Source organism: Tachypleus tridentatus, chromosome 2 (assembly GCF_004210375.1).
Source record: "Tachypleus tridentatus isolate NWPU-2018 chromosome 2, ASM421037v1, whole genome shotgun sequence".
In the NCBI taxonomy this organism is placed as follows: Eukaryota; Metazoa; Arthropoda; class Merostomata; order Xiphosura; family Limulidae; genus Tachypleus; species Tachypleus tridentatus.
The window spans coordinates 79,314,299-79,340,649 of NC_134826.1; the positions used below are offsets into that span (position 1 = coordinate 79,314,299).

The window sequence follows — 26,351 nt, forward strand, 5'->3', positions numbered from 1 at the left end:
TATTGGTAATAAACTTTATTATAAAATTGTACTGTTGTTTGTATATTAAAGTCTTTGTCATAAGAAAAAAAATTGTGTGCATCATTCCTGTTGGCAAATATTATACATTTCATACACATCAACATTCAATTAACTTCTAAATTCAAATTTCCGTTTATTTAAAACTGTAACATAATATACCGGAAACTAGGCCGAGATAATTTATAATACGTAACAGTATATTTATGACGATTAATATGTGCAACCACTCTAACCTAGCATTTCAGTTTAAAATAGACTAGAACCTCTGAGGATCAGTCATCTACACTATGAACATAGACTTCAAATTTTCGCTGCTACTTCTTTAGTTAATAGACATTTTTAGCAAAGTATTATTTATGAGACTTGTGGTCACCAAGACCACATTTACGGTGGCGCAGTTGCACCAGGGCCCCAAGCAGTGAGGGAACTCTACTGACAATCCAGACCATCAGTTTAACAACTTTTTCCAAAAACTTCTTTGTATATTATCTGTTACTTGTTCAATTTTTACTCAATATAGACTAGGTCAAGTTGACCGACCACGTTCCCACCATAAAAAACAATATAAATAATTTTTTTTCTAAAATTACTTCAAATTGTAGCAGAAAACGGCATTTTTATACTAAATAGTTTAAAAGTTCTTAACCTTATACAACTGTTAATAAGTTTTTTATTGCCTTTTGGACGTGATTTTAAAAGTTATAGCCATAAAAAGTGTCAAAATATGCGGTAACATGAAGCAAAAGTTACATAAAGTTCGTGCTGGAGTGAGCTGTTAGTCCTAGTGAGTGTACCTTATGGAAAAATTATTTTTATTATCATCATAATGTTTACTTATATAATTTAGTTGAATCTTGTCTAGCCTAAACGTTTCTACATTTTATACTTTTAGTTATTTTCATAATAATAAATAAAGAATAGATAAGGAAAACAAGAAATATATCATTGACCTGCGTAGTCGTTTTTTGTTTTGTTTTTGCCGTCGACTATTCTTCTAGATTTGTCCAACTACTTAACATCAACGTTACTATTTAACAAAAATTTGTTTAAAGCAAATATTACAGAGAATAACACAAAATCATTGTGAAAAGCTCAGAAACTGATCTTTCTGTGAGCTCTCTAATAACATGCATTGAGCAGTTATAAATTCATTTTTAGCTTCAAATCTGGGTGTACCCTATTGGAACGGCAGCGGCCTCAAAACAAATTCACCAAGGCATCAAACTACCTTAATGTGGTATTGTTTGTCACACTAACAACATTATTAACATTAGCTCTGATCTATTGAAAATATCACGTTAACATAGTGATTATTAACTTTACACTCCCATTGTGTTGAGAGTGCAACTCCAACATAATGATTATTAACAGTAAAACATTAAATCTCATTTGTTGAGTCTCTCTCAAACAATGATTATTAACAATAAACATCATCTGTTAAGAGTATGACTCGTTAAGGCGTTCAACTCGTAATCTGAGGGTCGCGGGTTCGAATCCCGGTCGCACCTAACATGCTCGCCCTGTAACCGTGGGAGCGTTATAATGTGACGGTTAATCCCACTATTTGTTGGTAAAAGAGCAGCCTAAGAGTTGGCGGTGGGTGGTGATGACTAGCTGTCTTTCCTCTAGTCTTACACTTCTAAATTATGGACGGCTAGCGCAGATAGCCCTCGTGTAGCTTTGCGCGAAATTCCAAAAAACAAAAACAGCAACCTAATCACATTTTGCTTCCTTCCGGCCTAGTAATTGCTAACGCATACTTACCCCACTGAATATACCCTAATTCTCCGTATTGTCTTCGTTTTCACCGAGAACAGCTTCATACATCTTAAACACAATTGGTCACACAGGGCTGTAGCCAGTCCATAAAATTTAGCGTGACAAACAATATTTTCCCTTCTAACAGCAACGTTGTACAAATACTTACTCATAGTCACGTATGTGGCCCGGCATGGCCTAGCGCGTAAGGCGTGTGACTCGTAATCCGAGGGTCGCGGGTTCGCGCCCGCGTCGCGCTAAACATACTCGCCCTCCCAGCCGTGGGGGTGTATAATGTGACGGTCAATCCCACTATTCGTTGGTAAAGAGTAGCCCAAGAGTTGGCGGTGGGTGGTGATGACTAGCTGCCTTCCCTCTAGTCTTACACTGCTAAATTAGGGACGGCTAGCACAGATTAGCCCTCGAGTAGCTTTGTGCGAAATTTCCAAACAAACAAAAGTCACATATGTACTTAGTTTATGTTTATAATTTCTGAAGTTGATTTTTTTTTTTACTCAAGTAGAGAATCTGGCCGTAACCCATGTTCCAGTAAGCTTAAAGCTCCCGCAAATTGTAAACAATTTTAAAAGTAGTAAGATTCAATAACTGTTAATCCAGTATACACCTGATATAATTCTCACACGCCCATCACATGAGCGCATGCTCTCTTAGTCACAAAATGTATGACATCAACCTATGTCTCCAGAAATCTTCTCCAAAGTAAGATTATAACTGAAATGTTAAGATTTTGACTTTTTCATATACATTTTATCAATATTTATTTTGAAAGAAATAATTTCAAAAGTCGATAATTCGTCAATAATTGTTAATAATTAGCACGTGCTCGAATTCGAATTTCGTGATTGCTGTATCGGCGTTTGGTTACGTTAGGTTCACCTTTTACTCCCTGTTAGAAATTTTATTCAAATTGTAGAAATAATTACATTTCCTACCTGTGTTCAGCTAAACTATCAATAGACGATACAAAAATTAAAATAAATAGTTACAGCAATTTTTAAGTATGAATTATTAAGCATTTCAGTAAAAAATTAAAGGCTACCTCTTCCTGCACCTGTCACCCATTCACACGATTTATTTGTTTTGAATAAAATATCATGACAATCTAGGATAACGGATAGTTAGAAAACTGATTAACGTGTGACCTTGTTTAGGTGTTAAAACACACGAATATTTAAATACTAGTTTCTCTTGCAGAGAAAGTGTGTAAAATATTTTGAGTCGGCTATATTTGTTGTTATTTTTAAAATAAAGAGGGCAGTTCGTAATCCCAGTTTCGTGTATTTTGTTATGTGCTCAATGAAAATGCCCATCGTTTTGTTGGTTTCCATTTCAGAAAGCGAGCTGTTTTAGCGTCAGGACAAAAAAAAAGTTGTAATGACTGATCGAAGTTATGATTTTAGTTTATGTTGAGTATTATCTGTAGTTGAGCTAAACAGAAGGTTATGATAAAGTAATTACTACGAGACAAACAAGGTAACAAATGGATATATATGACAGTTATGGAAAGACAATTTTCAAAATCAACCATAAAAAACTAAAAAAAACTAATCGGAGGGGCGAAAGAATATACATATATGCGTGCTTGTTTTTCTTTTTTTTTTCTCTACCTGTCGACCTAAGTCCAACCAAATTAGGTGTCGGCTGATAACTGTTGTTAGCCAAAAGCGATGTAAACCCGGGTAGCTAGCCCAATCAACAATCATACAGAACTAACATATTGAGTGGCGCAGAACCGACGACCCTCAAATTGCGAAGCGAACATTTTAACCACTACGCCGTGCATATCTATCCATATACTAATAATACAAGTGAGATTTGTATGGTGTTTATCATACAACTACTTTGATATCGATAGAAACGATAACTGTAGTATATAATTCTTACAGTATTCTGTGGTTTTCTTAGTTTAAGTTTTAATGCATAGTTGTCTAAAATAATTACTTTATGTTTTAATGTGTAGTCGTTTAAAACAACGTATAGTTGTTTAAAATAACCAGTTTATATTTTAATGTATAATTGTCTAAAATAACAAGAATATTTATTATTATTAATGAAAACATATAATTATTTGAACTTGTGTTTTCTGGATGAAATGGAAATCGTTCTATTTCACGCAGAGAATAATTCCATGTCCATTTTGATTGGTTTCAGTTACAGTTATCTTATATACTAAAAACTAAGAGTTCCATATGATCTACAGTCGTCAACCAAATACAACAGTCTCTTTGTTACAATGGTACCCAATGGTACTTAAAAACTCTTGGATGAACAAATCTTATTTGTTTAATTATTAACGTCACATTACTATGTGAAAGTGATTTTTGACTGACCAATTACGGAAGTGCCTTGTGTAATTTGACCTATAGCTGAAATTCGTTGGTCAACATACGTCGGATTTACATTGTAAGATGGCTACTGAAAAATCCACCCACTTTTTGTTTCTAAATAAATCCAATGACTAGTCAGAGGTGTATTTAAATACTCTACTGTTCATTGTCGCTCTCTTAAGTCAGTGATTATTAATAGAATTGTTCGAATAACACCTTGAAGTGGAAAAAGGGTTTCTTCAAAAAACAAAATAAGTGGAAAATGGCTCGTTTTCTCCCCCTTTCGGCCCCCATGACACAAGCAGATTTGTAGAAACCTTTCTTCATACTATTTTGTAAAACATTACGTTACTTCTCTTTATACAAACACAAAAAGTTATATGGTGTATTTTGATGCATAAGAATTGGATACATCTATTGTACATTACCAGAGATGCCAATCATTACCATTTGAGCGTAATCATTACGATTTTGGTGTATACATTACGACTATACGCTCATACAGATAAATATTACGACTTGTTGCAACTCCCAAATTATTATATATTATATAGGCCTACCAAATAAAGTGATAAATTGTTCCCCCAGGGCTTAAAAGGGGTGAAAAGAAAATTTCAAGTGAGATACAAATAATTTTTTAAAATAAATAAAAGACATAGTCCAAGTGGCGACTTGTGATAATCATGTTTGTGCTTGAAATAATAAAAAAATATTTGTATCTCCGACGTCTACCAATAGTTTGAGTGCGGTGCTTCTCCATACTGGGTACGTGGGGGAATCCATAGTTACATTATCGGTGCTTGTTAGCCAATCAGCGATCCCGTAGATAGGTATTTCTCGTTTTCTAAGCGGCATAGAAACACCAATGCGATCGTTCACAAGTTGGAAAAAAAGAGTCCTCGTTCACCAGATTGTCTTGTTTCTGGCAAATCTAAAAGGACTAAAACTGTGAATAAAAAATTAGGAAAAGAGTATGGTGCAAAATACCCGGTCATTGCATCAAAAGTCAGTGACAGTCATGCGTTTTGTATAGTTTATCACATCGATTTTTCTGTGGCGCATGGAGGGATAAACAATTGTTCCAGACATACAAAATTAGTATCTCATCAACAAAAGGCTGAGGTAAAGACAAAAATGATGCAGATAACGACATTTATGAATAAGAATTCAGAATATAAAACCACAAATGCAGAAGTGATATTCACGCAATTCGTCATTGCTCATAATTTACCTCTAGCTGTAGCCAATCATGCAGGACATCTATTCAAAAATATGTTCCCAGACTCTGATATAGCGAAAAAATATGGCTGTGCGAGAACCAAAACTACAGCCATTGTACAAGTGTTGGGTTGTGAAGATGAGAAAATGATTTCAAGCATACTTACTAACAGTGTTTACAGTTTAGCCACAGATGGATCCACAAACATAGATGACTCAAAACTGTATCCAGTAATTGTACGATATCTGTACGGGCTCTGTCTACAATCATTACGCTCAGTCATTTGAAATATTGGCATCTCTGTATTACTTGGTACAAACGATAAGGTTGTTGAATAAATTACTCACGTCACCACATCGTTTATATATCTTGTTTGGCTATTCATGTTGTCACACTATTGAAGGAATTTTCTGAGCTAAAGTTATGCAAGATAACTCGTTCTATCACGACATTGGTGAAATTTTTTAAAAGTATTCATACCGTCCCAAAGTTCAGAATGTTACTAAGAGTTACTTGTGTTATATAGTTGTCATATTGTTGGTGATATTTTCATAATATTACTCTCGCTGTAATTTTTGGTGAAACGTTTTAAGGCTACTTATGTCAAAGATGTCGTCGCATTGTTGATGAAATTCTGTAAGTTTATTCGTGATGTCACAATATTAGTTAACTTGTATAAGGTTACTTATATTGTCAAGTTATAATTGTCATATTTACTTCACATTATTGGTGAAACTGTGGTAACATTACTCGTGTTGCCACAAAGATAATAACATTTTAATGGGTTAGTCGTAAGCGTGATGTCACATTGTCCATGAAACTTTGTAAATTATTCTCGTAGTCACAGTACTGATGAAACTTTAAGATGTTTATCGTGTTGCCAGAAATATAACAAGTGGGGAAGAAAATGAAAGTGTACGAATGGGCACACCAAAAAGTGAGGGAACAAAGTAGGAATGGGTGTATCATAATAAAAGTTCCTCTGTACAACTTCGCAAGGAGACGTGTCCAACATCCGGCTCATGTTTCCTCATTTTTTTGTTGCATCGGTTCCTGCACTTTCTAGTTGTTCGTATATTTTTTTCCATACAAGGTGACGTAATTTTCTGCATCATTCATTCCCGTATGTATGTCATTATTGTGGGTGTGCATCATAATATCATGGTAAATGCAGATAATGGTGTATGCATTGTGAGTGTGCATATGTGCTGTACATGTAATGATACGCACTCTATTGTGTGTATCGTCATTTGGGTGATGTTGTGTACATAAAATAAGGTTGATAAATTAGTTACTTAACTGAATTAACTATTTCAAGGTAGCATTATCACGTCATCCCTGTGTTATTGTTTTATTTGTTGTATTTATAAATGTGGTAAGTCTGTTTGTTACACAGCTGGAAGCATTCAACAATGTCAGTCAGTGAGATTGAGAACTTTTGGTTTTGTCATTTTTTGTATCTGTTCTGTTGACTTGTGATTTTTATGTGGTTTGTTTATCATCTTAAGGTGTCTCTCAAATACCTGTGAAGATTTATTTGAAGGTGTATATGAGTGAATAGTTCGTAGTGCATGCACTACCCTACTTATTTTAATGGTTATTCATGTTACCATGTATTGGTTTGGTTTGAATTTCGCGCAAAGCTACACGAGGTCTATCTGCACTAGCCATCCCTAATTGAGCAGTGTAAGACTAGAGGGAAGGCAGCTAGTCATCACCACCCACCGCCAACTCTTGGGCTACTCTTTTACCAACGGATAATTGGATTGACCGTCACATTATAACGCTCCCACGGCTGCAAGAGCGAGCATGTTTGGTGTGACGTGGATTCGAACCCGTGACCCTCAGATTAAGTACCTGGCCATGCCGGGCCGTTACTGTATATTTGGTAAATATATTTGTCAGGCTTCTCGCGTTATCATTGCATATATGTCAACTCTCACGTATTCTGTGTGCATCTCATACATTTTGAACGAAGATTACGCTCCCACGCCTAGCTGCTAAATTATCATAAATATCGGTGTTTAATGTTTACTGAGTCATAGGGTATCTAATCATAGTAAATTTTAAAAATCAATTCGCCAGCCGCCAGTGTACTCCGTCCTCGAGCCAAGGTCTTGCTCACTTCACTTTCGCTGCTCTCGTCCATTTCTCCCGTCCTTCCTTTTACTCACAAATACCCCACTCCATTTTTGAAATATTAAAATGAAATAAGTAAAAATTTCTCATGTAAGGGGACGAAGAGGAACTACAACGTTCCTGAACACCCCAGTTGGAGAGAGAACTCTTCTGATTTCTCTCTCTCTAAACTAAACCCCTGCCACGTTAGTTTGCGTTTGCGTTTCATCACATAATGTTAACAATATTTTCAGAAATGTCCTGGTGCTTTATTTGAAATGTACCCAATGAGGAAAGGATAAGTTTAAAATAGGTAGTGTCTGCGCATGTTTATTATGTCGAGTAATTAGTTCTCGATCGCCTTTTAATCGATGAAATGAACCATCACATAATCAAGCACGCGCTGTTTTTTGTCAATCTAGCAAACAAAAAGACTGAAAGTAATTCAAATGTATCTCAGAACGGCTGGTATAGGTATTAACACTTTTATTGATAAGCAGAAAACAACCTGAAGTTGACCTAAGAAGGTCGAAACGTTGTTCTCTGCCTATCAATGAAAGTGTTAATACCTATACCAGCCGTTCTGAGATACATTTTGTTTTCAAGTAGGTTTCTCGTCATCAAAAATTAAAATAATTCAGCATCTAACTGTCCATCAACGTCCAAACAACCTGCTACAAATTATGATACTAAGTCAAATCCAAAATGGACAAAGAGGTGTTCATGAATCATGCCTGAATCGTTCAGTAAGAATTACTTTCGATGCACAGCAGGTAACCATTTAGTCAGCTACAAGCACCAAGGACTGCGTAATCTTGAAAGATACATTAACTGAAACTCTCACATAGACTTGAAGCCGTCGTTGGGGTCAACATGAAATCATTCGGAATACCATCAGCAATAAGGTAAATAAAACTTTCAAATGTAAAATATGTAGTCATCTTTATTTAGGCCTAGCTATAATTTAGGTCAATCTACTACTTGATCACATGATGCGAAACGATATGTCTGAATGACTTCTGGGTGTATGATTATGAGAAACCATCAAAAGGGAAAATAATTCCTTGTAGGTCAAGTATATTATCCGAGAATGTTTAATTTTTAAACTTGACACAATTGCATGCTAAGTTCTAAAGATGCTAAATTCGTTTTCAGCCGAAGATCTTTGCTCTCCTGGGCCCACAAAGAGGCCTACGCCTTGGATCCCGGATTTTCAATTTTTTTACTCATTCATGGGTATTAGAGGTTAACAGCTGTGTCATGGTTGGTGAAACTCTCTAAGTTTTCTCGTGTCAATGACTTTGTCGCATTGCTGATGAAATTCTGTAAGGTTATTCTTGACGTCGCAATATTAGTTGTTTTGAATTAAGCACAAAGCTACACAATGGGCTATCTGTGCTCTGCCCACCACGGGTATCAAAACCCGATTTTTAGCGTTGTAAGTCCGCAGACATACCGCTGAGCCATTGGGGGGCCGCAATATTAGTTAACTCATTCATATTGTTACATTGTTGAAAAAACTTTAAGATTTCTTGTGTTTTTAAGTTTTACCGAAAATGACATCAAGAGTAACATTACGAAAATTTCACCAACAATATGACAACTATATAACACAAGTAACTCTTCGTGACATTTTGAACTCTGGGACGGTATGAATAATCTTAAAAATTTAACCAATATCGTGATTGGACGAGTAACCTTGCATAACTTTCGCGTACAAAATCCCTTTAAAATGTAACAACATGAACAACCAAACACAAATATTATGAACAATGTGGTGACGTGAGTAACTTATTCAACAGCCTTATCGTTTGTACCAAGTAATGTGCAATAGATGTATCCAATTCTTATGCATCAAAATACACCATATAACTTTTTGGGTTTGTATAAACAGTAGTAACATAATGTTTTACAAAATACTACGAAAAAGAGCCTTTACAAATTTGCAAGTCCCTACGTGCTAGACGGGGGAGAAATGGGCCACTGCCCAATTAAATGGGGCACCTACCTCTCACTTTACATAGTGATAGGAATAATTTTTAACGAAACTTTTGAAATTTATTTCAAATTGTTACAACTCAACAAATCTCAGTTGTTGTATCGTCTACAGACAAGTTTGAGTACAGGCAGGAAATTTATTAATTTACATAATTTGAAATAAAATTCCAACATACGATGTAGATGTGAGAATCAGTCCAGATGTTTACTGTGTGGTAACAACTATCGTGTTTGACTTACTTTCAAATTTTTTACCATCTTTCGGTTGGGTGTTGCCCCTAACATTTGCAATCTTTTCGACACTGCTGTCATATCTATGGAGTAGCATTACATGTAAATTAACGTGTAATAAGCGTATATAATTGTCGACTATAATGAGATTTTGACTGTGTTATATTGTAAAGTCGGTATATCTGTATGTAGGGATATCCAAGGTATTCCATATAAACAATACAAATATGAACGCCAAAGATTCAACAGAGACAGTTAGATTTACTTTAAAAGATGATTCCTACCCATTTTTATTACAGAAACAAATGAAACGCCAAAAAAAAAAACAAAACAAGGCAAGAACTCATCATTAAGATACTAAACCATAAAGTGGTGAAACCATCAAATTGTTCATCCCTCTTCTCCTTGTTTCTATCGAGGTATGTCTTCAGCTACTTTATCAATAACGTCAGATTAAACCTACAACCACTCTATGTGGTTGGACAGTGCAATATGTCATCCGTTGGTCGTAATAAATATTAGTAACTGCAAAAAAAAATATCTATTGTAAACAATGTTATCATTACTCCCTTGAAGTTAGTTGTTTTTTTATGAAGATCTTGCGTTTCTTTGAAAAGCTTAATTACAGGGTGAAACAGGAATTATTAGTCAATAGTAGATTAATATTAGATGATTGTACACTCTACAGTCGGTGTCTTTAGGGAGCTAACCCCTATATTATGTACGAAGTGAAGGAGTAAAAACAAATCAATACACGTAATATTAAATTTTATAACATTAATGATGTCAAAAAAGCAGATAGGTCCAAGAAGATTGATACAAACTGATAAAAAACTTATAACCCGAGCACTTTCAAACAGAAGGCCTTTCTTCTTCAAGAGCAAACTGGGAATGGTGGTGTCATCGGATGAGTGATATATAAAGGGAGTTGAGTGACGTTATAAAGTTCAACCAGTTTTTTATGGAAAGTGTAATATATATTTTCCATGTACTGTTGTGTTTCATTTCCGGTACAATGTAGCAGGCGACGATAGCGTTATGTAAAAATGGTGATAAGGATATTTTAGTTTAGAATTGGCTAAATATATAATATATATATAACTGTACTTAAGTGGTTAAGTAAAATAAAGGTGATGCCAAATTAATCAGTTTATATAAACAGGTATGGAAAAGTATCTTAAATAAATATTAAGTTTTAAGAAAGTTAAGGCTAACACTACATGAAATAAATAAGCAAAGAATAAAAGTTATTCTTCTGACAGAGATGAAACCAATAATCGAATTGACCGACGTTGTACTCGTGCATTTTACAGCGTAACGTTGAATTGAATATAAATATTGAAAATCGTTTACGGATGGTCAATGTATTGTTTTATCATCCCTATATTTTTGTCTGCATTATTTTTGCCACTGCTATCCATACATCATTTTACATTTACAAAATGTTTTTCGTTACTTGTGTCTGTTTAATCTATTAACTCTACGTCTTTAATGAATACTCAATAAATTCCATTCTTACGAAAACTAGAGATAATATGAGTACCATCAGTTGATGTTCATATTGTTTATGCAATTCTATTTTGATTCATTTACAGAAGTTAACATCCTGCAGTGCTAAGTATATTTGTTTTGTTACGTTAGTCAAAGGGGCCCGGCATGGCCATGCATGTTAAGGCGTGCGACTCGTAATCTGAGGGTCGCGGGTTCGCATCCCCGTCGCGCTAAACATGCTCGCCCTTTCAGCCGTGGGAGCTTTATAATGTGACGGTCAATCCCACTATTCGTTGGTAAAAGAGTAGCCCAAGAGGTGGCGATGGGTGGTGATGACTAGCTGCCTTCCCTCTAGTCTTACACTGCTAAATTAGGGACGGCTAGCGCAGATAACCCTCGAGTAGCTTTGCGCGAAATTAAAAAAAACAAACGAAAAACATGCTGCTAATATATTAAGGTGTAATAATTGTTTGCTCGGTCTTAATATACACTGCTACTGGTATATTAAGGTATATTTTGTTTGTTTGTTTAACCTTAATATATAATACTCTTGATATGTTAAACATACTTTTTGTTTACTTGGTCCTAGTATATACTACTTTTTACACGTATGTTCATTTGCTTCGTCTCAATATGTACTACTGTTGGTATGAAAAGTACGTTTATTGGTTGGTTAGTTTAAATGTGCCCTGCTACTAAATTACTAAATATGTTTTTTCATCCTTCACTTTAATGTACACTGCTGTTGAATTGGTAAATAGGACAGTTTTTTTACTTTAGTTGAATGTGTTCTATTGTTTAAGTATGAAGCTTTTTTTTATTATTTGTACTATTGAAAACATGTATAATGCTCTGAATAATATTGTAAAACTTTATAAGTTATTTGTTTTCAGACAGTGTGTATAATTATCCACCATTAGGAATTTGGGTTACACAAGATAATACAAGAGCTAACTTGCCCACTAACCGTGAGACTCGCATATCTGGATCTATTATCACGCTTACATGAATTAGTAAAAAAATTATAAAATTAGCAGTTTTCTAAAATACATTCGAAAACATATTGATCCAAAAATCTACCATACTGCACCAATTTGTGTAAGTAATAATTTATTATCATTAAGTGAAAGATCACCACCTCACAACTTTTTGCGCTTACAGTACTGTAAGAAGCGCTAATATTTTACATTTTTAAAAATCTCACTCCAATAAACTTTTAAAACTGACAGCCCTGCAATACTATTAGAAGTTAGAATTGCATACGATAATACATTTTACTTATAGGATTTTGCAACTAGAAAGTATACAAAGTTGCTATGGCGACTAGAAACTTCAAGCTTACCAGTTTATGGATTATGGCCAGATTCTCTCAACTTGCGTAAGAAAGAAAAGATTCAACTTCAGAAATGAAAAACATAAACTAACAATGGATAAAATGTATCTTACGTCTCATAAAATAGCCGATTAAAAACCGTCATGTAAATATCACGAACTATTTAAAAATAAAAGTAAAGAACAATATGTGCACATATTTAACTATGTTATAATTATTCGTAGAACGTTGCTGTTACAAAGGGGGAAATATTGTTTGTCTCCTTAAATTTTATAGACTGGCTATAGGCCTCGTATAACCAAGTGCTTTTCAGAAATATAAAAGCTGTTGGCAGTGAAAACGAAGCTAGTGCTTTCGAGAAATTGTATATAGTATATTTAACTAAAAGATATTTTTTTTTCGTTTCAAAGACTTTCAATATTCATTATGAAGAACATTATATTAATAAAGATTACTGCTAAAGGTTTTTTACTGCTTCAACACTTGAGAGTTAATGTTAATAATTATTATGTCAGTATGACATTATTAACTTTTAAAGTACTCGTATGGTCACAGCTTTGGTGAAACTGGTGGGTTACTCGTGTGGTCAAATTCTTGGCAAAACGTTATTCGTTTATTTATATTATTGGTGAACTTTTGAACAATACCATGAGGACAATTACTTTTGTGAATATTCTTTCACCGCTGTATCAATACAATAGAAGTTCAGTTACAAATTTACAACCTATAGCTACATAAGAAAGTTTTTTTTATAACCATTTTTTAAAACCTTTTGTTTTTATGTATACTAAATGTAAGGTTACTTTTAAATGTCTATATTTTCAAAAGAAGGAAATGTGCCAATAGGAGAAAAAGAAAACTGTTGTTATGAGACTAAAACAGATTTTCCTTCTACTCGAAATAATTTTAAAATCCTTCTTACCGGCCGATACTTTTCCATCACAGAGTCCTCTTCCAAAAATTTCGTGTTCGAACATGTCTCAGATATTGAGCGGTAAAACTTTGGTACGCGATTCAAACACTCGGTGGATCTGCCAAGGCTCCAACGGCTTAAGGTCAATTCTTTACGATCCAACGTATTAGCCATGGGTGTGCTGGTAAAATGAGAAGGGTAATCAAGAACGGTTTTATTTGTAAACCAATCTCTGGATGCTCTTTGGGCGGCAGATGCAACAAGATTTGCACAGGTGCTGTTACTGAGCGAGGAAAAGTTATCTTCATCTGTTGTGCTGCTGTGAGACACATGCGTAGAAAATTCACTCCCACCCCAGGGCCTAAGCTCGTTCAGCTTATTAGACGATTGGGTAAGAGTGCTTGGTACATCCTTCCCTTCACGAATGTTAAGGTTCTTCAACTTTTTCGAATTTGAGGCACTGTTTTCATTTTGAGTGATGCATGGCTTGTCTAAACAGTTGTTCAAATGCTGAGAGTTTCGGATGAAAGGTAACCTCCCTAGAATTGGGTACTTAACACTTCCGTTCTTGACAGGTTTCTGAATTTCATCATTAGCATCTGTTACTGTTTCCATGTTCGTAACTTAAAATATGATAGATACACAGGAATGAACCCCAACAACAAATAAGATAGTGTTTCTCAGTTAAGTGTAGCTGTCGACAGCAATCGTGTTGAAGATGACAGTCCTAGATTTCTTAGTATAATTGGAATTGTAAAACGATTAATATTCCCTTCTCAGTGCAATTACATGTACGAACGAAGTATTTTTATTTTGTGTTATATTTAATTGTCTACCCTAGTTTGTCCGTACGAATCTCCACCAGATAGGTTGTGCTTCACGAAAGAAAATAGCTCGTGCTGTTGGACGAGGGTGAAGTTGTATTTTGATAGTATAAAATTAACTGTTTTAATTGGTTAGTGGTGAAACCAAACGTTCATGTATATATGGTTATGACACGCCACATGGTCGACCAGGGAACAGAAGTCTGGGTATGTACGGGTATACGCTGATGCCGTTTCCGTGCCTCGCTTTCACGGTGATTCCGTTTTTAGCCATGCTTAAACGAATAGTGTAATATCCCGCCTCTAGTAATCTGGCTACAAGTAGACAAACGCGACCCTGATGTTTTGCTGATGAGACGTTCTAAATTAAGACTGTTGATGTGGCGCATTTCTAAAGAAGTAAGTGCGTTGATGTCGATATCTGTTTATAAGCAATTATTGCATCTTCTTAGAGGCAGACAAAAACACGGGCTACACCAAGCGAAATGCGAATATGCTAAAATAAATGTTTCCGCCGTCAATCATTATGAAAATATTACACGTTACAGTGACAATTAATAATGTGAATATGTGTCTAGCAGTAAAAATCAATATAAATATCACAGTGATAAATCAAATTCAAAATCTTAAGAAAGCCACACAAAATAAATTATGAACTGATTCTCTAATAAAGTGTCGATTTCACTGACGTCGGAATACGCTCACACACTGATGGAAAAGTGATCTAAGAATAGTTTGTTTTCGAGCATCTGTGAATTTGCACAGATAACAGAATCCTAGCACATTACTTTCGTTGTTACTGGCAAGTGGCGAGGCAAGTTACTGTAAAGCGTTGTTTTAAGTCATAGCTATTGCTATGGGCCTTAAAGCAATATATCTTTATACAGGGTGGCCCGTAAGCCCCTACCCATCCACATATCTTATGTATCCAGTGTATCTGTGTGCTCTCTCTCATTCTCGCTGCATGATATTATGCGACGCCATGTTACAATACGCTCCTCAAGTGTTAATGGGCTTACATCGGCCATACTTTTCTGAAAAATAGAAACAAATTTATAATAATGCGTAATTGAATATAACATAATAACATATGGATGGGTAGGGACTTACGGGCCACCCTGTATAGTACTATCACCACTGTATTGCAAAATCCAGTGAAAATCTGACTTAAAATTAATTAACTGGAAAAATTTGAAAAAAAAATGTGTAACAATTACTAACGTTTCATAATGTCATAGAAAATACCCGTAAATATTTGTATCTTTTCAGTTAAGGTGGGGTTCGATCACAATCGTCCATTAGAAGTTGTAATATTGCTGTAACCGGTCGCTCACGTATAACAAAGACATGGCTTATAAACAGATATTTACAGGGTATATCAAATTTTTCGTCATATGAACGTCAAAATTTAACCACAGATAAGAAGCCAAAAAAGCGATAATACGGCTCAGTGTTTGTAAGCAACATTTTATCTATATTTGCAACTATAACAGCTAAATCGTGTAGTGTACATGAGAAATATCTTAACATTTTTGACAACCAAAATTAAATCTTACAGCGTAGTTTGGAATTAAGCACAAAGCACTATCTGTGCTCCGTCCACCGTGGGTATCGAAACCCGGTTTCTAGCGGTGCGAGTTCGCAAACATACCGCTGTGTCACTCGACAATCATAGCAAAGTTTTATAGTATACATGCGCAATATATCATGCTTTTTTTGTTTGTTTGTTTTTTGAATTTCGGATAAAGCTACTCGAGGGCTAACTGTGCTAGCCGTCCCTAATTTAGTAGCGTAAGACTAGAGGGAAGGCAGCTAGTCATCACCACCCATCGCCAACTCTTGGGCTACTCTTTTACTAACGAATAGTGAGACTTACCGTAACATTGTAACGCCCCCACGGCTGATAGGGCGAGCATGTTTGGCGCGACGGGGATGCGAACCCGCGACCTTCAGATTACGAGTCGCACGCCTTAACACGCTTGGCTATGCCGGGCCCATGCAATACATCAACATTCTTGACAACCAAAACTAAATCTTGCACATATGCAATATTTTCTACAAACAAAACTAAATCATATAATGTACATACGCAATATTTTATCAATATTCTTGACAACAAAATTAAATCTTATAATGTACATGCACAACATTTTATCAATATTCTTGACAACTAAAATTAAATGTTACATTGTACATGCGCAATATCTTATCCATATTCTAGACAACCGAAGCAAAATTGTATAGTGTACGTGTGCTATATTTTGCCACAATTATTGAGAAAAACTAAATCTTATAGCATACATGTGCAATATTCTCGACAAAACAGTAAATAAACAACATACTGTACATGCGCAATATCTTAATAACAATCTTGACAACCAACACTAGATTTTACAATATACATGCACACCATCTTATCAATATTTCTGACAACAAAATCCAATTATTAAAATGTATATGCGTAATTTTCCCAACAACCAAAACTAAACTTTAGTGTACATTCGCAATATCTTACATATATTCTTGTAAAACCAACATTAAATCTTGTACTGTACATGTGCAATACCTTATCAATATTCTGGAGAACCAAAACTAAAACTTACAGGGTACATGCACGATATCAACCTTTGTGAGAATCAGAGCGAAATATTACAGTATAAAAAATCAGTATCTTATCAATATCTTTGACAGATAATTTTATATTGTACATGCGAAATATTTTATCAACATTCACGAGTACTAAAACTAAGTCTTAAGAGTGCACATGTGAAATGTCTTTATCAATATTCTCGACTACCAAACCTAAACTTATGATGTAAATGTGCAATATCTTATCATTTATCTTAACTACTGGCGGATATTGTGGCATAAGGGTTTCCAGAACTGTAGCCAATGCGGCCCGCCAGTGGTTTGTAAAATACCATGCTGCAAAGCACTGGTTTGCGTTTTCCTCGAAATTTTGAGTTCGCCAATGCGAAAGAAATAAAACACAATATGTAGAACAAATCAGGAAACAATTTCCATCTTTGGTTGGTACCCAGAGCTGGTATTCATCTTTAGCTTAATAACTTCCTCACCTGGCTCATTTTGAAGAACCAGATGTGTTCACCTGGTTCCTCCTGAACATTTAGGTCAGAAAAAGTTAAAACAGTACTCTTATCCTTTTGTGGTTCTTTGTTCTCTTCGTTTGATTCGTGTTCAAGGCAGTTTACTAGTAATAGAGATAAACAGCTGGTCGAAGCTACTGAAATAGAAATTCAATAACCCGAGCGCTTTTGAAAAGTTTGCCCCTGAAGAAGAAAGTCCACCTTTCAAAAGCGATCGGGTTATAGGGTTTCTATTTCATTCCTATCAAGACTTCTTGAACAAATGTTTTTTATAACATCGCGAGCTGGTCGAAGCTGTAATTCTAAAATGAGAAAAAAACAAAACTGCATCACAAGAAAAAATCCTGTCAATCTAGAACCGAGGTGCTTTTACGCCACTGATATATACCAAAACCACACCTAGTCTGCATGCTAGTATATCCTTTCATTCACCGTTTTATTGTAGTATCTTTTCTGTTACATAGCAGTTCATCCTAGATGTAAACATATATGCTTGTATACATCAACTATATTACGTACTATAATTTATCTCGTACGATCCTACGATTTATTATATTACGTATGTTACGTATTACGATGTCAAATAGCCGAGAATTTTAATTTAGAAATTAATTACATTTCGATATGTATCAAATTTACCATATTTTTCAACAATTTTGATACACACAGTTTTCTTTCTTAGCATTAATATATTTTTAATATACAAAAATAATACAGTTTATAATAATGGTTATTACAAATAGTTAATATAAATGAATTATTTATATGTAAAAATTTTACAAACTCACAAACTATACTAAGTCTTCTATCTGGTCTAGAACTGAATATTTTATTGATGGTCCAAATCCACGACGAGTAAATTAATTCTGGATTGATATTGCTACACCTCGCCTAAGCTACCGCTGCCTTTTCTTGGATGGCCTCACACTCTTACAAGCTGATTTCTTACTGAGGAAGATATTTAATGTCTTTGTAGAAATACTAACGTCTGAAGTGAATTATCTGATGGCGCACGGTTCGTAATGATCGAAATCTATACACGTTACTGGTCACATTCTGTAGTTTTCCCGATTAATAAGCGTTAATCACAATTATAGCTTCTAAGGCATATAGTATCCTGACTGTAACTGACAAATAATAATAGTTGCCTCTCGGAGAGTCAGTTTTATATACCAATTACGCGAGATTCTCGAATTTTCAACAATGTTCGTAAACACTGTAGCGTTTTTGTAAAACAAATATTGTTTATTCTTGCTCTCGAGAATCATCTACAAATTTAGAGAAAAGGCTGGACTTGCGCAATACATATCCAACAGTATACGTCATATGCGTCAAACTAAATCAAACGTAGGTATTAAAATAAACGTTTGACGGTAAATGCGTTACAAGAATCACAAACTTTAACCACATTATTGCTAACGTCATGAAACCTCTTCTTTATACGGAAACCCTTACATCCACAGGGAAAATACTTTTCGTTAACATATCAGCATTTTTGATTAACAGTATGTTCGTCTCTGCTCAGTTACTTTATATGTCATCACAATGTAGGGTAAGTAAGTATTCATTCCAATTACTTAGATCGGGATTACCCAACCTGGGAAGCACACGAACGGCAGTAGATTATGATTTCTGCAAAACATTAGACTAGGGGTGATACAGTGAAATGTGAATCTTAACTGCATCTAACATTTTACGACTCGGACAACGGTCAAAGTTAACTTCCTGATCATCTTTTCAGATGATCTAACCTACATTATCTAATGCTTTATCAGCGTACCAGCTACAGATTATGCTGACCCAATGGATAAATTTTGGCTCACTTTGTGTGAATCTGCTATATTCAGGGCTATTTTCTGCAAAAGAGAATTATCTGCTGGAGTTCTTTCTGTCTTGGTTGACTTTCTCTCTTGGTAACACACACCGTACAATGTTTATACTACTACTGAATCGCCTAATTTAAGTGCAGTCAGAACCACCAATTCATGTGAGCACAAATTTGGGTAACACATTGGTGCTCACCAGTTTGTTTGTTTTTTAAACAAAGTATGAAGACATTCTTGTCTTGGAACTACTTTTTTGATGGTTTATAACAATGGTATAGCACATAAAGTTTCTGAACTCATAATTTCTCATATATGTACCAAAGTCTATATATGTTGATGCTATGCGTCTCAAACTTCATTTTACACCACATCAAGAAGAGTCCTGATGGATCTCTGTTCTTCTATTGCTCTTTTTTAATCTTTCAGTATTAATTTCTGCATCTGTTCACTTGTAGAATCACTTACTGTATGGTTCGATGTGATACCAACTGAAATGATTTCATCTCTCAAGTGGGCATTCAATGAATGAACAAAGCCTCACCACATGGTATTTCCGTGCGTGTCCAGACAAAACTGTATGACATTTTGCTCCTCAATGCCGTTATACAACACACGTTCACCCCTTCCATATTCTTGAAGTTCATCAACCTTTTCAATAATGCATGGCCTTTACTATTAATAAACTTTCTGGTATATAAGTAATGTCGATAGTGTTTTATAAAGACTACAGCTGTGAGCAGTTTTTCTTTGCCGTATGATAACTGTATTCAGGAGTCATATTTTACTCTATTATGTAACTGTGATAATATTGCTCTGATCCAACTACTACTGCTATTAGTATCTAACAATAATTCAGTCTTGTGAATACTCCGGCAATGCAGCATGTACAAAAGTATGCTTCAAGGACTGAAATTCTTTATTATACTCTTCACTTCACCTGATAATATGATACTAAACAAACGAAACTGCAGAATCATTGTTTAGTTTCAGGTTATGACCAATCTAACATCACTGCTAGGTAAGCAGGTTTTATGGCAATTTCTTCTCTACCCACTTTACGACTGAGAAATCCCACGTGTGTGCACGAACACACTTTTCGGATTTCAGTTTCAAATCTGAGTTTTATTATCCACTGAAATACCGGTTTAAGGTTTACAGCTGGATGTACAAATGTGCATCCAAAACGAAAAGCATAAATAACGTAGATCAGATATTTTCCTATTGCAGTTCCTTCAGTGTGAGCTGCACTAGCCTCTCATACGTGGAGTGCGTTACGCAGGCTAAATGGTATGATGTGCAACCCATAACCATCTCTCATGCTAAAAGCAGATTTAGGCATTCTCTCGTCATCCACTTTGACCTGTAAAAATTTGGATGCTAGATTTAAAAAGCATCCAGACATTCATGTGTTTGCAGCAGACAATTATTGAGGGCAATATATCTGTTAGATATTTCATTAAATAACTGAACATTATAAAAAAATAAATTTGGATTCATTCTGATGCCATCTTTGATTGCTCACTTCCCACTACCACCAATACCATTTGGGATCTCATTTTTTGGAAGAAAGTAGAAAATGGTTTAAAATGAAAATTTATAACATCTATATCTTACAAAATGGTAAAATTTCAAGATTGGTATAAACATATGGTTTTTAAACAAAAACTTCAACTGTTTAGCTACGGAAATTGACTCAAGAAAAGTTCAAACATAGACTTTTGAATCTAGGCTTGATATTACCTTTTTTAATGTTATACTTTCGAATTAAGGCAAGCTAAAATAAGAAAGTAAAAGGGATTATAGTAAAAATAAACATGTAAAAAATATTAAGGTCAATAATTTACTAACAAAAAAGTACATAACAACCATTCTTATTTTCTTATATTTAAAACTGATGTAATGAAATAATGACAAGAATTACAGATGACACATAAACATGAGGAAAAGTCTTATAGTTGTGTTTAAAAGAGCTAAAAAGGTAAGGAATGACTTACTGTAGTTTTAAAGAAGATATGGTGGTTTGTATAGAAATATGAAAGGGTGACACAGCAAGGATGATCTGTAGTGTGTGTTAAAACAGAATAAAAAAAGATAAGGAACAGATCCAAAATTAAATAAAGAACTTTAGAACCTTGGTGAGCAGTACTTTATACCAGGTCTTGTGGAATTGAAAGATTTACTGATGTTCAGTTATTTAATGACTTAAAATTATTTGTTGCAAACGGAGGAGGTTCACGAGACTGTGTGTACAAACTCTGAACTGCGGAAGTGCAGAAAGCCCCCGTGCAGAGCCGAAACCCCAGAAGATGAATGGGGTTCAGGATCTACAAGGTCGAGGTCCTGGCAGAGCTATAGACCAGAAACCTATAGTCTAGTTTTTATCAAATGAGGGCACTATAGATCTTCAGCATAGAACATTGATTTGCTCTCCAAGGGATTTAAGAGAGGACACAGACTCTTAGTTGCTTGATGTGTGGTATAAAGGCCAGTCTCAGGTACCTATGGAAGCACAACTTCACTGACACAGAGTTCAGGAATAGGGTAAATACCACATTGGCGGCAAAAATGCATTCAAATGGTTTTGGAGAGAGAAAAGGTAAAACCATTTGTGTGGTCCACTTCAGTAAACGACTGAGATGTGGAATTCGTCGACATAGAACCCATTTGCAACAGTAGAAGGGAGTTGTCCAGTGATGGCATTAATCTTTATACTGAAAAGTGTGACACTCAAGACATAGTCCTAAGGAGCTCCAAGTTTATGTAGGAAAGAACTGTAAAATGCCAAACCCACACCTACTTGGAATTGCCAGCCCGTTAAAACAAAATTAGTAAAAAGGGACAAAGGCCATGCAACCCATATGAATTGAGGTATTGCAAACTGTTTTACCTCCATGTAGTATAGTAAGCCTTCTCAAGGTCAAAGATACTGAGATAAGATGTCACTTGAAAAAGGCTTCTCTGATTGACGTTTCAAGTCAAATCAGGTAGAACAGTAGGAGAAACAAGAGAGAAATAGCACAACATCTTGTAGTGTATATCATCAAGTCCAACTGATGTGTACCGTCAGACCAATGAAGAACAAGTCTGAGTTCCACTAGTGTAAAGGGAAGATTAGTCTGAAAGGAAAGAGGCAATTGCTTTGCCCAAATATTGATGGCTAAAAAGGTGAGGGATGAAGCAGAAGTGCTAATAACTCGGCAAAAGCTTTCGCCGAGAGTATTGGCAATGCTTTGGGCATCAGCAACTTTCTGGCCATTAGAAAGAAAGATTGAAAGGGGGGCAGATGTATACTGCCCACTGACCCTCTGAATCTTGTGCCATATTACTTTGGAACTGGTGGTAGAAGAGATGCTCATTGTGAATTAATCCAAGATTTCTTCTGGGATTGACGTCTTACCTGTCGAGCATATGCACGTGCCCACTGAAAAGTGATGCAGTTCGAAAGTGTGGGATATTTACAAAATATATTTCAGAGCCGTTTTATCGCCTTCTATGGCATGTGGCAAACAGGATTCCACCACGGCCGAGGATATCGTGTTTTAGGTAATGATTGAGGAGCTGGTTGGGCAATACAGTCAGTTACTACTGCCACACAGTTGTCTATTGATGGCTTACAGATGATGGCAGGATCAAATTGTGAGAGAGCAATGAAAGAGGGCCAGTTGGTCTGGTCTAGATTTCACTGAGGTACGCGGGTCTGGTGGCACCGACCATGGCCAGTCTCTCTCATTATGACAGGAAAATGATCCCTGTCATCCATCTGAGAAAAGTGAGGAAAAAGCGAAGGGGGCACACAGAGAGAGCAATAGTAGTAAAATCCTGACTAGGTGCATGAAAATAAGCATAAACACTAGTATTGAAGAGATAAAGGTCGAGATACAAGAACATACATTCTACGGAGCAACCACTCCCCAGAGGGGGTTATGTCCATTAAAGTCCCCCAGAATTAAAAAAGGAGACAGCAACTGTTCAACAATAGCATTAAAGTCCAATTGATCATAGGTGACTCCAGAAGACAGGTAAGGAGAACAGACAGTGATGGTACGACCCAAGGAAATATGGATGGCTATGGCCTCCAAGGCTTTTTGCATGGCAAAAATAGAGTGGGCATGCACTGGTCAACCAGCAGTGCCAACTCTCCATGCACTCGTCCATCACACAACTTGTCACTGTAAAATAAAGAAAATCGCCGAAAGGTGACTATACTGGCAAGTTTCAAAAACATTTCCTATAAGGATGATAGGAATCAATCACTACCTTGGTAACATCTAAATTAGAACAGAAATCTCGACAGTTCCACTCTATCAATGTGACCATGTTTACTTACATAGAGGATAATTGGATGGAGAGCCCTACTGTTTTCGATTACGTCTTTTCTCTTTAACATAAATAGGTCTATCAATCTCCGTGGATCCTACCCTGGGTCAAGTGGGCAGATTCCAGTGAATGAAACGTGAACAAATAATCGTTCTGCATCTCGAGACCAGAGAAGATGATGGACTCAAGGAATGGGTGCCACACAAATGAGTGTTGACTCATCAACTTTTTTAACCATGAATGGCAAAAGACTTTTCACGTGGTTTTAAAACGATTCTGTCTGCACTCCCACTGTAGCAGTGGAATGAAATGCAATAGCATACATCCAAGGTCAAGTGGTGGACAGTAACTTCTGAGCCGCAGAGTAAGAAATGTTTCGAATTATTTTCAAATGCTGTACCTCTTTTATTTTCACCCACTTAAGGCAAGAACGACTGTAGGAGGGGTGAGAGATATTACAATTAATGCAATGAGGGCATGGTTCATACTCGCAGACATCATGGTCCTTGCCATGATGTCGTCAAGTGACTGAACCACTGACACTGTAAACATTTGAAAGGGTTTGGAATATATGACCATACCTTGCAATTAAGATAACCTGCCTTGACGGTGCCAGGTAGACGTGGTGATGTAAACGTCAAAATTGGGACAATTGTCAGCATCATAATCCCATTTTTCCAAAGGAGATATGCCTCACTGCAGAAACTCCTTAAGTGGAAGAAACCAGCAAGGATCTCCGACTTGGGGACGTTCTTCAAATCCTTCTCAACAATAACTCCTCTTGCTGAATTCAAAGTAGTATGGGGAGTAACCTCAATGGGTACATCCCCAATAACCTTTGAATACAAGAGGAATTCACTGTGTTTAGGAGTGGGTGTTTCTACAAATATATCACCAGAGCAAAGCTTTTAGACTGACTTAGGAGAGCCAGCAAATTCATCTTGTCCCTTCTAAATTAAAAAAGGGAGATATTTGTCCTAAAGATTTGCCTGAGAGAGAATGTAGTACAAAATATGAGGTACAGGTGTTATAAGGTTGAAGATTACTGCTCAGAATCTTCAAGACGTGGTCGTTTACCTATGGACTGTTCTTTCACTATTTAAATTTTTATTTGGGTGATCCATAATAAAGACGGAATATTTCGGTGCCCACTGACCCCACCCACTATGGATCCTAACAATGCCAAGGTTTTGTGAGCACTATACCCAAACACCAGCATCAGATACAATGTCTACAACACCCACTGAGAACGTCCAACACTGGTATTCTGTTGACCTTAACTCGAGTGGACAAGCCAACTGACCCTAGAGAGGTCACCCATCTACAGGAATTCAAGGCCAAAATGTTTCGTTAGGGTTGGACCCCTCAACCACCAGGATCCTCTCCTCCCCTTCACAGGTCGCCACGCACGGAAAATACGTAGGTGGATGTTTAGATCCGAGAGGAGGTAAATTGAAAGAATACAACTTTCTCTGATGGGTACCCTCACCACGTACAGGAATCCACACCAAAGGATTAATAAAGACTGTGTAAATATCTAATTCCTAGAAAATTCTGGTTTTTTGTTGGTATTAATGAAAAATTGACAAAAGCTTTACAGTTTTTTACTTTTTAGAAATATAGTTACACATATGTTCAATGTAAGAATCTGATTTTTTTCTTTTACAGTTGGCAGTAAATGTATGAATCACTGTATTAGAAGTATGCTTATAAATAATGCAAATCTCTCTCAGGCCATGAAATCTTCTGGATATTATGGGAAGAGGCATGGTAAAACTTTTTCCAAGATTTAGTTTTATGTTTTTAGAAATTACAATTGGAGCATTGTTGTTACATCAGTACTCCTTTTCTTTTTAAAAATACATTTAGGTAAGCTTAATCTTGAGAATAACGTTTTACACTTCAGTTTGTGTTTTTGTGATGTGCACGCTTATTGCTTCTTAGTTAAATGAAAGTTTCTCATTCACTTAGTTTTCTGACTTATAAAATGCATAAGTTGTGACTAATTTTAGAAAAGTGCACAAGTTAGACATGAAGTGTTTGTTATGTAACTTCCACCCAGTTACCCCTCTTCAAAGCCATCACCTCTCTAGAGTGTAATGTAATGTACAAAATATTATGTATGAAGATTAGTGAACTTCTCCAGTGGCAGGCTTAAGAGACTCCAGAGGATTTATTTTTTTCTTATTTTTCCATTGGACTGTATCTCAGTGAAGTAGGTAGTAAATACAGTGCTATTCTTTTCTTTGTTCTCTTTCTCTCTCGATGTCCAAATTTCAAGCCATCTATCTGGTAAGCCACATTTGCCTGTCTTTTAACTAATTGCATAAAGATTTAAAGACAGTCTTCCATTTTGTACCCTCAATAACTTTGATTTTTATTGACTGTGTTTTAATTTATGTCCAATCTCTTCTTTGTTTTAAACTCAGTAAGAATCACAAAACCCAATTACATTTTGCATAATGGTTCCTGGCCAAACCTTCTGTTATTTGTAGATCTTACCCAATACTCAAAGGGGAAAGCAGTGAATCTGACATTACCACATTCTTTACTGAAATCAATTCTGTAATCTACATGCATAAAAGACAATGATTTATATCCTAAATATTTTAAGTTCCATTAAATAGACAATGAATTAAGTAAGTGATGTTTGAATATTTGTTGTGGAAAGTTTTTATAAACTGCAAAAACTTAATAGATGTGTAAAGTAATTACTCCAGTATTTACAATAATTCCGTGTTAAGTGTCTAACAATGGAAATTTGTTTCCTACTTACACACGATACATTTTAATACAGCTACTAATTATGTTGGTAAATAATATTTTTGTTTGTAAGAATAAATCAAT

The 26,351-nt window shown here is 35.6% G+C and overlaps 1 protein-coding gene across 2 annotated transcripts in view; it reads right to left on the reverse strand.

Moving 5' to 3' along the window:
- LOC143244313 (unconventional myosin-XVIIIa-like) overlaps positions 1-14,572 on the reverse strand; it is a 103,686-nt gene extending 89,114 nt beyond the window's left edge. For both annotated transcript variants that reach the window (XR_013025021.1, XM_076488747.1), the window contains exon 1: positions 13,440-14,572. Coding sequence is in view for 1 of the 2 variants with exons in the window: in XM_076488747.1 (XP_076344862.1) it covers positions 13,440-14,045 (606 nt within the window). In the remaining variant the exon portion in view is untranslated. The remainder of the gene's footprint in view (positions 1-13,439) is intronic.
- Positions 14,573-26,351: the final 11,779 nt, after the last annotated feature.